The sequence below is a fragment of the Amphiura filiformis genome, chromosome 10, assembly GCF_039555335.1.
Source record: "Amphiura filiformis chromosome 10, Afil_fr2py, whole genome shotgun sequence".
In the NCBI taxonomy this organism is placed as follows: domain Eukaryota; kingdom Metazoa; phylum Echinodermata; class Ophiuroidea; order Amphilepidida; family Amphiuridae; genus Amphiura; species Amphiura filiformis.
The window spans coordinates 36338357-36354612 of record NC_092637.1 but is presented as its reverse complement, the minus strand read 5'-3'; the positions used below and the strand labels follow the sequence as shown (position 1 = coordinate 36354612).

The following is a 16256-nucleotide window of genomic DNA, read 5'->3' as shown; positions in this document are numbered from 1 at the left end:
CACTGGAAACTGATGGGTACCAATCATTTTGATACATCCTGTATATCCATAAACGACTGATGAGTGGAAGTATTCATCCAACTTAGCAAAGTTAGTAAGTTACCAAACTATCGAAAATGAGGCCCCTTGATTTTATTGACCCTAAGGCTTGCCTCGAAACGAATTAATCAGATACATTACAAGTTGGCATCCGTCAGTCTTCGCAGACTATGGAGTAGCGCCGTCTGAGGTGGTTGGAAAGCATCGTCTTGTGTGGCTGAATAGACCAATGCGAGACTTGCAGATTTTGTTGCAGACCTGGCATCTGAAGACTGATGCATCTGGTAGGGTTGGTTTGAATGTTTCACACTGACTGGCTTTGCGCCTTGCTCGTTTTTCATCAGCAGCTTTCTGGATAACGTCTTCTCCCCTTTTCAGGCCTTCAGAGAGATGTTGCCTCCAAGTTTTTCTGTCACTAGCAGCAGATTCCCAGGTGACCCAGTCCATGTCAAGTGCTTTCAAGTCACGCTTACAGACATCCTTGAAGCGGAGTAGCGGTCGACCCTTTCTTCTGTGTCCTGAAGACAGCTCTCGTAGAGGAGATCCATCTTCCATTCGACTGACATGTCCTAGCCATCGAAGGCGACGTTGACGTAGTAGCGTATACATTGATGGGATACCCGCCTTAGACATGACTTCATTGTTTGTGACCTTGTCTTTCCAGGAGATTCCAAGAATGCGGCGTAGACATCTCAGGTGAAATACTTGCAGCTTCCGTTCTTGTGGAGAGTAGGTTGTCCATGATTCACTACCATAGAGGAGCGTGCTGATTACACATGCCTTGTAGACCGCCATCTTTGTTGTATTGGTGAGCTGCTTGTTCTCCCGTACTTTCTTAGATAACCTGGAGAGAGTAGAGGCCGCCTTGCCGATCCTTTTGTTGAGCTCAGCGTCCAGAGATAGATTGTCTGTGGCAGTAGAGCCTAGATAGGTGAATTGGTGAACTACCTCAAGTTGCTGATCACTGATGTGGATTGATGGTGGAGCTATAGTGCCCTGTCCCATAACTTGAGTCTTCTTCAGACTTATGGTTAGGCTGAAGAGGTCGCAAGCTGATGCGAAATGATCCATCAGTTTCTGTAGCTCAACTTTAGAGTGGGCAGCTATCGCAGCATCATCAGCGAATAGCATGTCTCTAATCAGCACTTCCCTTATCTTGGTCTTGGCCTTCAGGCGTGCAATGTTAAAGAGTTTACCGTCAGATCGTGAGTGAAGGTACACTCCCTCTGTGGTTGACTTGAAGGCGTGATTGAGTAGCAGTGCAAAGAAAATGCCAAACAGTGAGGCCCCTTGATTTTATTGACCCTAAGGCTTGCCTCGAAACGAATTAATCAGATACATTACAAGATTTTCAAATGGAAGATTCTCAAAATCAAGTGTTTCGTGTGATTGTAAGGTATTTTGACGATGAACTTAAAGTCATAATGTACGATCTTATAATATGAATTTGGTTAATTTTTTTCAAACCTGATTTTTTGGCATATTTGTAATGTTTACACATGTCACAAGTGCAACTTGCACCTAAATGGAATCAGCCAAATTTGTTGTGTTTGTAGGTAAACAGAGTCAAGAAATTATGACTTTATGTCCGCCCATAGAACTGTGTGTTAAACGGCCAAAATAACAAGCAGTGTTTCTTTCACGTTACCTCGTTATTTCAGCTCAAAATGGACAGAAACCATTCCCAATCATTATTACTAGTATTATTTCAGCATTTTGAGTATATAATGACAAATTTAAAATTTGAAGGAAATCGTACATTAAGCCTTTAAATAGCATTTGCAACAAAAGCCTTAATGTTGTGAACAGATTCATCAGCTTTGTAGATAGTTATAATTTGGAGTTTTCATATACTACACCACAATTTTTGACACTGACCTGTCAGTTTCGTATGTCTTGGGCGTATGACCCTCTCCTCAGGGCCACGCCCCAAGGGATGGAGCTGTGTTTACCACTAGCCGCAGTCTGTGGCCCTCACGAACTTAGGGGGGCACACCACTAAATCCTCCCGCATTTGGTGTAACCTTGTAGAGTTCCGGTTAAAAATAGCGCCTGAGCGAAATGTATGAGCATCTCGAGGGTACTAAATTTAAGTGACTCGTGCTTGTTTTTGTGAAAAGAAAAGAGTAAGACCTCAACATTAAAAATCTGTTCAAAAAATGTTTCAAATCGATTGTGAATTAGTGACAGGCTGTCGGAATAATATCAAGGCCGGAACTGGTAAGGAGGCGAAATTGTCGGCTGAAATTCGTGAGGGCGCTGTTCAGGTGCCCGTAGCTCAAAAGTTCGACTGGCTTGGTCACAAAAAATACATTTTTATTAAATTTCAGACTTTATACTTTAAGAAAATCCATACGACATTTTCTCATTTTCGGAACTAAGGGTAGAAAAACGAATTTACTTTCTTGTGTTTTCACGTGTATTTCAATGGGACGATTATTTAGTGGTGTGCCCCCTTAGCGAGCGCGTAGCGCGAGACGTTCAATCGAGCGCGTCAGTAATAGCAACAGAGCCCGAAAGTAGTGCTATGTTACCACCAGCACAGAGGATGATGGGATACCAATCACTCTGGAGAAAAGGTCGCCCAATACATACGAAAATGTCAGGTCAGTGTCAAAAAGTTTGGTTTTGTATATGAAAACTCAAAAAACTGAATGTTGTAAATGTTTGTTCTAAAATTCACAAATCTAGTTTAGCAAAATAAGTAATAGTTTCTTTGAAGAAACATGCATCAAAAACATAAAATAATACCACTGGTATTAAAGAAGAACTATACATTTAGTGTTCATGAAATCAAAGTTAAGATATTCAAACCAATTATCCTAGTGTTATACCGAGAAAACGGTAGTAGGTCTACTTTCACGCACAGACGAATGAGATGATGATTCGATACAAGTCTTTCTGTATTCATCGTCTGTGAATACGTCATTCCTTATACTGGTTCATGCTTAATCGTGTTAGTTTGCACACATGTTAGCAGGGCATTTAGGTAGTGTCGGACCCAGCCGGTTTGCGTTCATTCGTCATCAAACATAATTATCGTCAGTCTTGGCGACAAGCTCAGAATAACGATCGCTGATTGGTTTATGAATTACCATTTAAAGAGGTTTTTAATCGGTTATGGAACCACGTGACTGCGTAATTAGGACGTGACTTGTGTAGAAGTGACACTAAACAATATACCGCCCATATTTGTAGCTAACCGCAATCGCACATTATACAATAGTTACAATAGGACTAGACTAGGGGTAGTCTCCGTCCCAGCCGATGTGTGCTCCTCCGTCACTAAACAAACCGTCTGGTGACAACCTCGTAGTACGTCTTTTCTGAATCATGGAATGTCTGAACTCACTGAAAACTGAGGTAAGTTGTCAATCAAGTACTGGGCTTCAGCGCATGCAGCGGTTAATGGACAGTCATGCGGTGATATAAATCCACACAATGCACGTGAGCACGCGCTGCGGCTCTCTAGCATAGAAGGCGATATCAGACGATTGGCGACACAGTGTCTGCTGTCCCTAGTCTAGCCTTAAACTAAGTTGTACATTTTGCGCTTGCGGTAAACTACAAATCTGGGAGGATCTGTCGCCAGACGGTTTGTTTAGTGATGGAGGAGCACAAATCGGCTGGGACCGAGACTAGACATGGGGCAGCGGCCACGGAGCTCCGTCTGATCAGGGAAGTGGTCTGATATAGCTTTTCGTGGCAGAGAAGCCTCAGCGAGTATACGCTGGCGAAGTTACGTAATAATCAGATTAACTACCATAGCAATAGGTGAAAACAATTTTTGAATATACCGCGCTGCACTGATACGTTCACGCGGTACCTCTGTATTGAACCATATCATGCTGATCATTTGCACCTGTAAGATTAGTATCTTTGAAAAGACCAGTATTGTATTCAATCTATGATTGCAGATGATGAGTGGAACCTGCTTGTAGTGCAGCCCGATATGTTCAAAATTGTTTTCACCTATTGCTATGGTAACTAATCCGAATAATTACGTAACTTCGCCAGCGCATTCACATACATTGTGTGGATTTATATCACCGCATTGCTGTCCACCAACCACTGAAGCCCAATGGTTGATTGACAGCCGATTCATCTCTTTAGTCAGATGCATGTTTGTTTAGTGATAAAGGAGCACAAACCGGCTGGGACCGAGACTGCCATTGAGGATTCCGAACCTATATCGACGAATCCAACGAGCCAAGTCATGGTCAGGATTTGGTCGGCCATTACTGGGTCCCCGCAACACCAAACTGGTGTTGTGACAGCCCAATTGGTTGGATTAAAGCTGCTTAAAAATCGATGTTAGATTATTTTGTGTTGTAAACTGTCATCATTCTTTTGTCTACGTGTATACACGGGGGATAGAATGCAGTTCAGAATACCCTCCAAGGCCGCATCATTTCACGTGTTAGGTGAGATTGAGCCGACGGGGACCCAGCTATGGCTGCCATTGAGGTGTAGGAATGCGTGAAAGAGGGAGACAAATCCGTCTGAAGGTTATCGCTCTTTCTTTCAATATTCACGACCTTACGTATTTATCATTTTTGTCATGCAGAGAGCGTGAAGCCTGCAAGTTCAATTTCAGTTCACTCAATCGATAGCGGGCCAATAACCTATGACGTCATCCACACGGTGAATCGTGATTTGTATCTTAACGTTGTGAATGGTTCCATAACAATTATTGGAACGAAACACAGCTAAAACACAAAATCCCTTTGAAACATTCTTGTACATTATGCCGCGGTGCACCACGTAGTCCGCTGATTGCGTAATTCATCAGCCTGTTTTAAAAATCCATCACCATTTTGTAGCTAACCTAAATGTTCCATAGAGTATTAAAGGTATTAACCCATCAAGTGTTATGAACATGGTGGTCTGTCTACCAGATCATTTACAGTACAATCCTGTTCATCGGAGTCATCTAAACAGTCGAGGCATCTATCACAGCGTTTGCATCCTAGAACGCATTGTCCGCTCCTACATCGAAACATCGCTAAAGGGTTATTATTTCGGTCAAATTTGCCGGCGAAATCTGTATTGCATTGTTCTGAAAAAACAAATGAAATATACAAAGAGTCCCAGTAGTACAAATGAAAGTGCGAAAATGTAATAATTGTTTATTCTATAGTATATTCGCACAAAATGATGATCCCATTAACATGACACTGTTTTCATGCACAGACGCTTTTAGAAAGGATATAACATGCTAAATATAATATTGCCATTGTATGCAATAAATCAAACGCTTGAACGTTAATTCTTTCGCGTATGCCGGTTCAAAAAAAAACCCATCTACTGTGCATGTGACTATGTTTTCAATTGATACAATTAGCGTTCGCGTATAGGTATGCGTATTTGTGCCACTTACCATATATCATTACAGTTTGGGTACACCCCGTCAGTCCGAAACCCCGTCGGTCCTAACGACCGCTAGTCCGAATTTTAAGCTTACCTAACGCTAACCATAACCCTAAACCTAAACCTTACCCTAAACCTTACCCTAACCCTAAAAATTTGGATCTTTTTTGATCCAAGCACAAGAAACAATGCCTACCTCGGAATTTTCAGATGGCTCTTCAATTTTCATCAGTGAGAATAAGACTGTACAATGTGTATCATCAGTTTGAACCTGCCCGTCTTTGTACTTCCTCCAGTTGTGACCCGGTCAAGATCTTGGATATAGAACTTAGATGGTTTAAACAAGGAGGGCATGCAAATCAAAGTTAACCAGCCATATCGCAACAAAGACGGCGGCGGATACAAACTTCCAGAGTCTACGAGACTGTGATTGATCAAGTCTATATTAGAGGTCACGACCTGATGATACACGTTGCAGTGGCACTCTCGCTGATGAGAGATGGAGAGCCCGGGGGGCACTCAACTTTGGAAGTGACGGTATGTGCCTGTCAATAGGCCCCCTCTTTTGAAGTCGACTATACCCGATGACCCCCCCCTTTTTTTTAGTTGCTGCTACCCAATGACCCCTTTTTTATGTTGCAGCTACCCAATGACCCCCTTTTTTCTAGATTTTCTAGAATAGTATCATCAAAATGCTAAAAATTAATGCCGAAACTTTCAAATTTTGATCATTTTTTTTCAAAATTATGCCGAAACTTTCAAAATTTTGCTCAATTTTTTCAAATATTTTCTAACCGATGACCCTTTTTTTGAAACCCGATAGGCCCCTACTTCGCGACGCCGGTAGGCACATACCCGTCACTTCTAAAGTTGAGTGCCCCCCCGGATGGAGAGCCAATTGAAGATTCCAAGGTAATTTCTTGTGTTTGGATCAAAAATTTTAACCTTTAATCATTCGATATACCAAACACAGACTAACCTTCATGAACGTACACTTACCAATATGTTGACGTTGGCAATTGATCTCATCACTACGATCAAAACAATCCACTATGGAATCACAAACAAAATAGCTGACTATGCATTGGTTCCCAGTAGCACAGCGGTATGCAATAGACAAATGGCATGGTAGATCCACTGGATTCACAGAATCAAGTTGACCACAACCTGCAAAAAATCATTAAATTTATTTAGAAAAAACATTACAAATATACTATTGAGTATAATGACCCAGATTTACATTAATACATGTAGCTTCGCCAATCACGAATTATTAGTCAACTTCCCGCGAGACTTTTTGTGAGAGTCTCGTCCCTACGGAGCGATGTTTGCTTAAGTAATGACTCATATACTTGATCAAGACAATACATTCCAATGTCTCGATTCCTATTAACCCTCTTCTGGTCCAAAATTGTTCACACGGAATTCCCTTATGTATGAGGCCCTATACTTTGTAGGTGTTTTTTTTCCCATTTTTTTTGTCTGAGATCTTTGAATCCTCCCAGTCACTGCAGTGCCAATCAATTACATGTTTGTTTGTTTGGGTATTCTTATTGTTGTGATCAGCTCTACAGAAACGAACACTTCCGGGCCACGCATAGACTAAATCCTTCGTAACACTGCGCATGTACTTGTGTTATGAAGTGTCGACTGAAAAACGTACCGCTCGTATAATATATAAAGATATGTGTTCAACATGTTCAATAAGAAACGCAGTCAATTTGGACTCAACTGGGCAGTCTCAGTTCACCAACGACCGACACTTTTTTAACGCAGAAGTTTCTCAGTCGTCAACCCAGAAAGTTGACGAATGAGGGCAGCAGTCTAAGCCACTCACCTGTTCGAACTGATATTAGCGAAATTAAAATTGGTAGTAATCCATTTGTGCCAACAAACGGGATTATTGTTCCCGATAAATCTACCATGATGATTATGCTTTGAATCTGAAAAGGCAATAAGAAAATTATTTATGAGAGATGACATTAAATAGAAAAGGAACGTGTTTGCAAGTACACAGTTATTTTTAGACAGGTTTAACAATAACAAGAAATGTCTTTAAAAAAGATAATTTTGCATTGCAAGTACTTGGAATGCAATTTATTTTGTGTGTTTGGCACAACCAACCGGGTGGGAAATATTGGTATTTATTGGTAAATACCACCAATGACATACAAGGAAATTTTTCATGTTGAAAGCTGAATTGAAAAATATGTGCTAAGTAGGTAGGTCTGCATTTAATTCCCTGAATACAATCTAACAATCTAGAGTAAGCCAAAAAATTAAGGTACCAGTTATGTTCACCTCCTGCATATCCTAAACAAAGACAGATATGTCATAATTGGAACCTGCAGCCAATAGCTGCATCTTTCAGCTCGAATTTAAGACCTCATTCGTTGAAATTGTTCAAGAAATAAAGACACGGCGATCCCAAAACCCAAGGAAGATACCAATGTAAAAGTTGCAGTTTCCTTCATCGCATGCCCTATTGATTTGTACACATAGCGTTCGTTAGCACGTTAAAACTAGCAAATTTTGGCGCATAATTGTGATCCACAATCTGACAATCTATACCTAATTCCCCTCGGATGACCTTGACCTGACCTTCAACATTTTCCGCTTACACCCATCATGTGTAATGATTTCAAATTCATCTGAACTCGCTCATTCATACCTCCAAACTTCTGTCTTTTTACCTTTTCTGTGTTTTACCATTTACCAAAAATTTAGTACACTTTAGTTACAATCCATTAAACGCATGGCATTTTATTTAAGATTCGCAATGTATAGTTTACTGATAAAAAAGACTGATTACTCAATCCCGGGCTCAATCCAATCTTTATTTTCTGAATGTATTGCATACTGCAGTTACTGTCCGTTTTCCTATACACAATACACAGTGCTCTCACCATTGACGCGTGACCCCTACAAATGATCTACGTTGGAAGAATGGGCACTTGGCTAGTTAACATCACTGTGTGAAAAATAACCAGTCAATATGTTAGGTATTCTCCAAACTTCTAGCAAATATATTTCTCTAACATGACCTAAAATTACAGCTAGGTTAGATGTTCAGAAATAGTCGCACTTTTGTAAAATATGAGTGAGGGCAAGGCATAGCTAGCCAACTCCCGTGTTAATTGAATGGAGATTTGACCGAAAATATTGGTATCGGACCGCTCACTTCTGAAGGATGCCACAAAAAAACGGTACAAGCTACATTTTAACTATTCTCTGGCAATCATCATGATGAGTTTCTGATATAGTATGCCGAAATTGGGTACTGTAGGTGATTGACAAATGGTCGCACTTTTCTGATAAATAAGTGACAGTGAACATGAAATATCAGCGCCCATAAACCCAAGTTAGTAGCTAGTTAGTGGAGGCCGTCACGTGACTGATTATTGATTATTGAAGTGCCTTATTAATAGATACGCACGATTTAGGGCAAGAAAAACAAACCGGGATACTTTTGGAGACATCATCATCATCATCATCATCATCATCATCATCATCATCGACATCATCATCATCATCACTTTCTACATTTTTTCTAAACAACATAGGGCCTACCGTTTTAATAAGATTTTTTCTTGAAATGCATGTAACTATAATTATTGTTTAGAGCGTGATGAAATAAAACATCACGATTTTCATCACAAAACAAAGTAATAGGCCTACAAAGGAAATACATTTTTCAAGAGTGATTGAATAAAACATCACGATTTTCATCACGGAACAAAGTAATACATAAGACATTGTTTGTTTGATTGCAATCAACCGCGACAGTTCGTCTCACACACATAACAATGCACTGCGATCAAATAGGTTGATGACAACATTTGATTGAATGGACTGCACTGCGCCATGATTACGTGCACCGGTTCAAATCCTTTGTTTGGAGCCAATCAATAATTTCACGTACAGCCTCTATGCAAATTAGAGTTTACACACGCTGCAGCTGGGGTAATCGACCGAAGCTTGTTGCCGTTAGTGATCGAATGCATGAGCTTATTTGCTTTACTGAATCGATTTACTGGATTAATTTCCTGTTAACTGGGTTTAATGCCACAAAGGTCGAATCGCCTTTGCCATGGACCATGACTGCATCATGGATTATATTGTTAGGGATGCACCATTTGACTTCCGGAGGGGCTTGGAGTTGAGGTTGGGCGAGTTTTTGTTTGTTTGGTTTTTTTTGCCATCGAAGGCAGCAATTTTTGTACATTAGTATTGCACAGGTGTTGTTGTTTTTGTTTTTGTTGTTGTTGTTGTTGTTGTTGTTGTTGTTTAATTAATTATTCTATACCAAGTTAGGTGGACAAATGGGTTTATGGATTTCAACTGGAATAACTCATTTTGCTTAATTTGCTCTGCACAACATCCAACTCAAAAACTTATAATGACATAGAACTTCATTATTATTCAACTGTCTATTACGATAGGGCAGGTGCCAGTAAGTGATTGAGACACCCTGTATAAACATGCAGTATGCATTACTGAAATAATCTACACCATGTATGCGATGCAATGCCCTAGCAAACACAAAACAGGTTTTTTAAACTTTATACACGTGTTTGGCTTATGGTCAAAACGTTTAAATAACATGCAAATGTTTGGTTACCTTAAGGGAAGGGGTATGAACGTTTGGACAGTATTTATTCTTGGACATTAGAGCACATCAGACATATCCAATTGCATTCTGAATACGAAGAATGTCCTTCTGATATCAAATAATTTTGATTTTTTGAAATTCGCAATGTAATACACATTTTATGGCAAATCAACGAACAATTGAAAATTTTGACCTTTCGTATTGAAGATATGGATTTTTTCCCCAAAACACCCAAAAAAATAGGTCTTTTTGGGAAAAAAATCCATATCTTCAATATGAAAGGTCAAAATTGTCAATTGATCGTCGGCTTTTCCTCCAAGCTACATACACGTTAAGAATACATCATTAGATTTATAAAATTTACTTCGAGGACTGTTATATATCAAAAATTTGAAAAATATCAAATTTTTATAATTTGTCATAAAATTTGTATTATATCGTGATTTTCAAAAAATGATAATTATTTGATATCAGAAAGACATGCTTCGTATTCAGAATGGAATTCGATACGTCTGAGGTGCTCTCATATCCCATAAAAAGTACTGTCGAAACGCTCAAAACGCTCATTCCAGATCCCTTAAGGAAATAAAAATCCTTTTATATCAAAATAAACACGACAACAACGTTTCAGATATGTTGTCAAAATGTTATTGTAAATGATTTTTAGCAAACATTTTTGCATCAACACTTAAATGATAATTATGTTAGAATCTAGTTTGCAACAAGTTTTCAAAAATGTTGTTGAATGTTATCAAAACGTTTCATACCATTTATACTACGACATTTTAAACATTTACTGTAAAACGTTATGTGTTTGCTGTGGCATTTTGGTACAATAGGCTACTGCAATCCCGATTCGCAATCTATTTATAGATTTTGGTTCAAAAATTCCATTTTAAGACTTCTGACATGCAATCTAATTTTTTTAAAGTACAAACAAACCTGACCCTGTAAAGTTGGCAGGGTTAGACAAATTGAAAAGGAAACAGGGCCATTCCATTTAAAATCCACACTTCCCCTGTAAAAGATTTAGCTAAAGTCTGCCACAGACATGACAGAGGGAGTATCAATTTTGAATAAAATAGACAATTGGGTTACTTCCATTTTTGTAATACTCACTCCAGTTGTGGAAGATAATTATAGGTAAAGCCATAATACAGGGGGAGTATGGGTTTCAAAATGATTACCTCTGGCCAATTACATTTGAAAAAAGTAGTCCCCTGTGGAAGACATTTCCAAAATCATCCACAGGGGTAGTGTGTACACCTTGGTCTGGGGCGGACATTTTATAAATGAATTTAGAAGAGCAGCAACGACACCACTTGCATTACATTCCATTCCAGATGTTAAATCTACATCATATGCAAAATTTGAGGAAAAATGAACGAGTCCGTTTTATTTTAGGGCCATTTGTCTATAACTGATCTTTACATGTAGCCCTATGGAGAGAGTGCCCGTTGAGGGCGTTATAACCCCCATTTTAGGAACAAAAATGAGATTTAAAAAAACCGGACACGTGCGAATTTTCTAAAATTTTCAGAGTATGTAGTATAAACATGTAGAAATATAATCAAGTAGTTGCCCTACCTGCTCTTCTCCGAAAAAATAAAAAGTCCTATACCTCAATGATAATGAAACCTAGGTGTGTATTTCAACTGGATTAGCCCATTATTTGTTAACACGTAAATGGTCATTACCAGTTCTTTTATGAGGAAATAATAGTGTCGGCTTCACGTTTGTAAAGTGCCAATTTGATTCATACTTCAAAAGGGGAAAAACAGGTCAAAATATTTGATATTTTGGTGTTTAAATTACAAGGTGTCGTTTTATGGATCATTAATTCGTCAAATATTGTTTGTTATTGTTTGGAAAGTCAAAGTACACCATTTGAACGAAAACAGTAGAAAAGATATCTTAATCATCGTGTTAGGGTTACAGGACTGTGAAAGGAAAAAATTTAACTCCAAATTCGTGAAATCCAATCATAGAAAGGGAATGCATATTAAGAAAATAGATCCACAATGGCCTCATCCAAGTTGCATAGTTCAATAACCTCAGTTAAACAATCATACTGCAAAATTTGACCTCAAGTTGCAGAGTATGAGTTTTCGTACCCAAATTTTCAAAGGTCATTCAATATTGTACAAATGTATCGGTGTTAAAGAACTGTGCCCTGATAGATGAGCATGTTGTGGATCCTGGTGATTAACCAACTGATTTTCAAGGTACCAGCAATTACGTTTTACACACTTTCATTGGGGAATGCCCGTGTATGGTGTCAGTATACCTGACTATATCTGATATATGAGTGTAATGGTCAATAAATATCACGAGGTGAAAGATAGATTGTTCCATTCCACAATGGGCAGCAGTGGAATGGAATCATATATCTTTCACCGAGTGGTTATATTTCGACCATTACGCGAATTTAAAACAGTTACATTTTGTTTTATATCGTATATAAATTTAATAACATTTCAAACATCTTTCATGTTTTACAACGCAACATCAAGAGCGTGACTTTATTAATTTCATCTAAATTTACCTATACCTTAAGGGATCTAAAATGAGCGTTTATTGCATTTCGACAGTATTTTTTGTGGGACATGAGAGCACCTCAGACCTATCGAATTGCATTCTGAATACGAAGCATGTCTTTCTGATATCAAATAATTTTCATTTTTGAAAATCACAATATAATACAAATTTTATGACAAATTATAAAAATTTGATATTTTTCAAATTTTGATATATAACAGTCCTCGAAGTAAATTATATAAATCTAATGATATAATCTTAAAGTGTATGTAGCAGGGAGGAAACGACGGTCAATTGAAAATTTTGACCTCTCATATTGAAGATATGGATTTTTTTCCCAAAAGGCCTAATTTTTTTTTGGTGTTTTGGGAAAAAAATCCATATCTTCAATACGAAAGGTCAAAATTTTCAATTGATCGTCGGCTTTTCATCCCACACTACATACACTTTAAGTATAAATCATCAGATTTATAAAGTTTACTTCAAGTACTGTTAAATATTAAAAATATCAATTTTTAATGATTTGCCATAAAATGTGTATTACATTGCGAATTTCAAAAAATCAAAATTATTTGATATCAGAATGACATTCTTCGTATTCAGAATGCAATTCGATATTTCTGATGTGCTCTAATGTCCCACAATAAATACTGTCCAAACGTTCATACCCCACCCCTTAATCGGCGGGTCTATGCGATAACGCACGCGCAAGTTTCGTCAAAGTGCATTCAGTCTCTTCCCTGCACGTAAACGACACGCATAAACATATGTCTGACCAAGGCGTGGTGGCTCGTTATACATGCGGCTAAAGCGTCGTATGGTATAACTTTTATCAAATGGTAATCAACAATAAGCCAGTGAAATGTCTAGAATTTCTGTATGAGTGATATATATAATATACAATAATTACATAAGAACATCAATTTAATTAGGACACTGTCAAAATGTGTTCTGTATGTTTTTGGTGGGGGTTTTTTTTGCATGTTTATGGAAATTTCCAGCAGTAATTGACAGCAGTATTTGAGATCATTTTAATTCACTCCCAACTCACAGGATTTAACATAAATCTTAACTGACTGTGATCAATTAGGTTTCAGTTTTATATTTACTCTAAATTTATCCGATTGTAGTAGATTTAGTTCCAAATATTACTTGTTCCTAAATCATAATCCTTTAAGTAAGACTATAAAAAATAAAGATTTATTTGGAAACTCGAAACTTTGAAACTATTAGGAACTGCACCTTCACATTTTTCTATTCTTCATAAACATTGCTACCTATGTAACAAGCAAAAAAAAATACACAAATATTGCAACTGATCAATAATAGTCATACACAAATTATCTGAAATACCAACAAATCCGTTGCCTGAAGCTACCCATTGTTACTATTAGCAAGTGTGTCTCTCTTTAACAATTCATTTAATGCGCGATAGTTGTGGGCGCATTAAAATAGTAGTATTAAATGATGTTGCTGTCTGCTGGTTTTGACGTTTAATAAATTGACTCGGAAATCCAAAATAATCGCTTCAATTTATATTTCAGTAGCTGCTATTTGTCTATTTGGTGGTCAGAGCGAAGAATGGCGGTAAATATCGCGTGTGATAGACTATTATTGTCTGTCCAGTATTGAGTTGCAAAATGACCGACATCAAAATGCACGAATCTTACACAAATGGGGCAAAGGTCATATAGCCAACTTATGGTAGAACCACAGAGGAGAAAGAAAACAGAGAGCGTACAACCAGTCAAAGTCTCAGCATCACCCGATAATGAGCGCCGATTGTTCCATGGAATGCGACAAGCGAGACTGCTACGCAATTACTGCATATTTTCACCGTCTATAGCGTAATCGCGAAAGTACGCAACGCTCTATCGCGTATACGCGAAGGCACGCAGCGCTGGCGCGATTGTTAGACACGGCACGATCGAACAATCGGCCCTCGTGAATATGCGAGAACATTAATACATCCGATGCCACCAACAGAACGAGAAGATTTCCCCCTTCATTTTGCATACCACTTTGTCCATTTTTTTCCTCGTTTCTTCACAAAATTCAAAACAAAACGCAAAAAATGCAATGGGTGTAGTACCCCCTTAAGTAGATAAATTGGCTATAATTATTTGAATGTGGCTTCAACTTTGTCAATACTGCTGTTTTCCTCATTTTTTGCCAAATTTTAAAAATACCTAATGGCAATTATAATGATTTATCCTTCATTTGTAATCAATTTATAAACAATTAAAAAAATTGTACTTTCGCTGGGATCACTGAATGGGCCTTTAAGAGCTACATTCCACTAATGCATTTGTTATGGAAATAAGTCAATAAAGTTCTAGTTTGAGTTCAAGTATGGAAAAATCAAACAAGAAAAAAAAATTCCAATTATAAACATTGTCACACCAACAGCCAATCTGAGCCAGCGTGCAAAGAATCATGATGAGATTGCTAGCAGGCAGGATCCAATGTCTGGTTAGCTAGAATCATATAGGAGAGTATCTTGTGGGGCCGTAGTGGTCAGCGACAACCTGTAAAGTGTGCCGAGGCTTGTGGATCAACGTCTAGGTGTTGTGCCCGTGCGTAGCGCACTATAAATCACGTGTTTTTTTCTCATCCAAGAAATTGTACTATTTGGTCAACTTTTTGGAAATAAGGTCCCAAAACATGTATTTTTAGTGCATTTTTCGTATGCTGAAAATTATATAGGATGTGTGTATTGATAAGGACACCTTAATTGCCAAGTTTTAATTTTTTCCAAAAAAGCGTTTTTGATTTATGCAACTTTTTGTCGTCTCAAAATCCCATTGAATTACTACAGGGAAGGGCTTTTGGCACTTTGCCAATTTCTCAAAAAAGCCACATTTTTGAAAACAAAGATTTTATTAAAACTGATTTTTCTCTCCTTTATAGCAGTTGTATATAAAAGTTTTTTTAAGTTTCATTTTGCTGCCAATATATCACAGAATAATACAACCAAGTTTACTTTCTAACTTAGTGTTACTTAAGGTTGGTCTGAACCCTGGAATTATGAAAACTTTCGGGCCTCATAACTGCTAAATTATTAGTCTAAAGAATATAAAAGTATACATTTTTTAGAATGGAAATGACTTGCTGAATTCATCTGTGAGGTCCAATTTGGGCCAAAATGCTCATTTTGGAGGAAATCCCAAAAACGGGTTTTTGGCCCAAATTTTTCGTGCAACGTAACAAAAAATTGTTTGGCCAAAAAAAAAAAATTATTAATTTTTAAAAACTAGATAAAAATATCTAGGGAGCGTTTTTTCATTTTTTTGAATTTTGACCAACTTCACCAAAAATATTTGAAATTTGGGCGAAAATCAGGCTTTTTTGTGATTTTTTTGAAAATTTTGCATTTTTTACCATTTCTGGTGCAAATTTCTCAAAGTTGGTCAAAATTCAAAAAAATAAAAAAACGCTCCCTAGATATTTTCATCTAGTTTTTAAAAATTAATAAAAACAAATTTTTGGCCAAACAATTTTTTTGTTACGTTGCACGAAAAATTTGGGCCAAAAAACCTGTTTTTTGGGATTTTCTCCAAAATGAGCATTTTGGCCCAAATTGGACCTCACAGATGAATTCAGCAAGTCATTTCCATTCTAAAATGTATACTTTTATATTCTTTAGACTAATAATTTAGCAGTTATGAGGCCCGAAAGTTTCCATAATTCCAGGGTT

The 16256-nt window shown here is 37.7% G+C and overlaps 1 protein-coding gene and 1 long non-coding RNA gene across 2 annotated transcripts in view; both read right to left on the bottom strand.

Moving 5' to 3' along the window:
- The window catches only part of LOC140162195 (uncharacterized), a 367488-nt gene that overhangs the window by 324416 nt on the left and 26816 nt on the right, over nt 1-16256 (bottom strand). The gene's annotated exons all lie outside the window — the stretch shown is intronic.
- On the bottom strand, nt 4833-7341 carry LOC140162191 (uncharacterized). Its single transcript, XM_072185454.1, has 3 exons — nt 7247-7341; nt 6409-6576; nt 4833-5098 (listed from the first exon to the last, which is right to left on the bottom strand). Exons 1-3 carry the CDS (start codon nt 7332-7334, stop codon nt 4911-4913), a joined length of 444 nt encoding a protein of 147 aa, XP_072041555.1. The 5' UTR covers nt 7335-7341; the 3' UTR covers nt 4833-4910.

Bases quoted from the DNA above. Each gene is read 5' to 3' on its own strand.
- LOC140162191 (XM_072185454.1), bottom strand. From the start codon at position 7,334: ATGGTAGATTTATCGGGAACAATAATCCCGTTTGTTGGCACAAATGGA. The intron at 6,577-7,246 runs GTGAGTGGCTTA...GATTTTTTGCAG, and splicing joins GCTAATATCAGTTCGAACAG to GTTGTGGTCAACTTGATTCT. The intron at 5,099-6,408 runs GTAAGTGTACGT...TTGTTTTTTCAG, and splicing joins TTGCCAACGTCAACATATTG to AACAATGCAATACAGATTTC.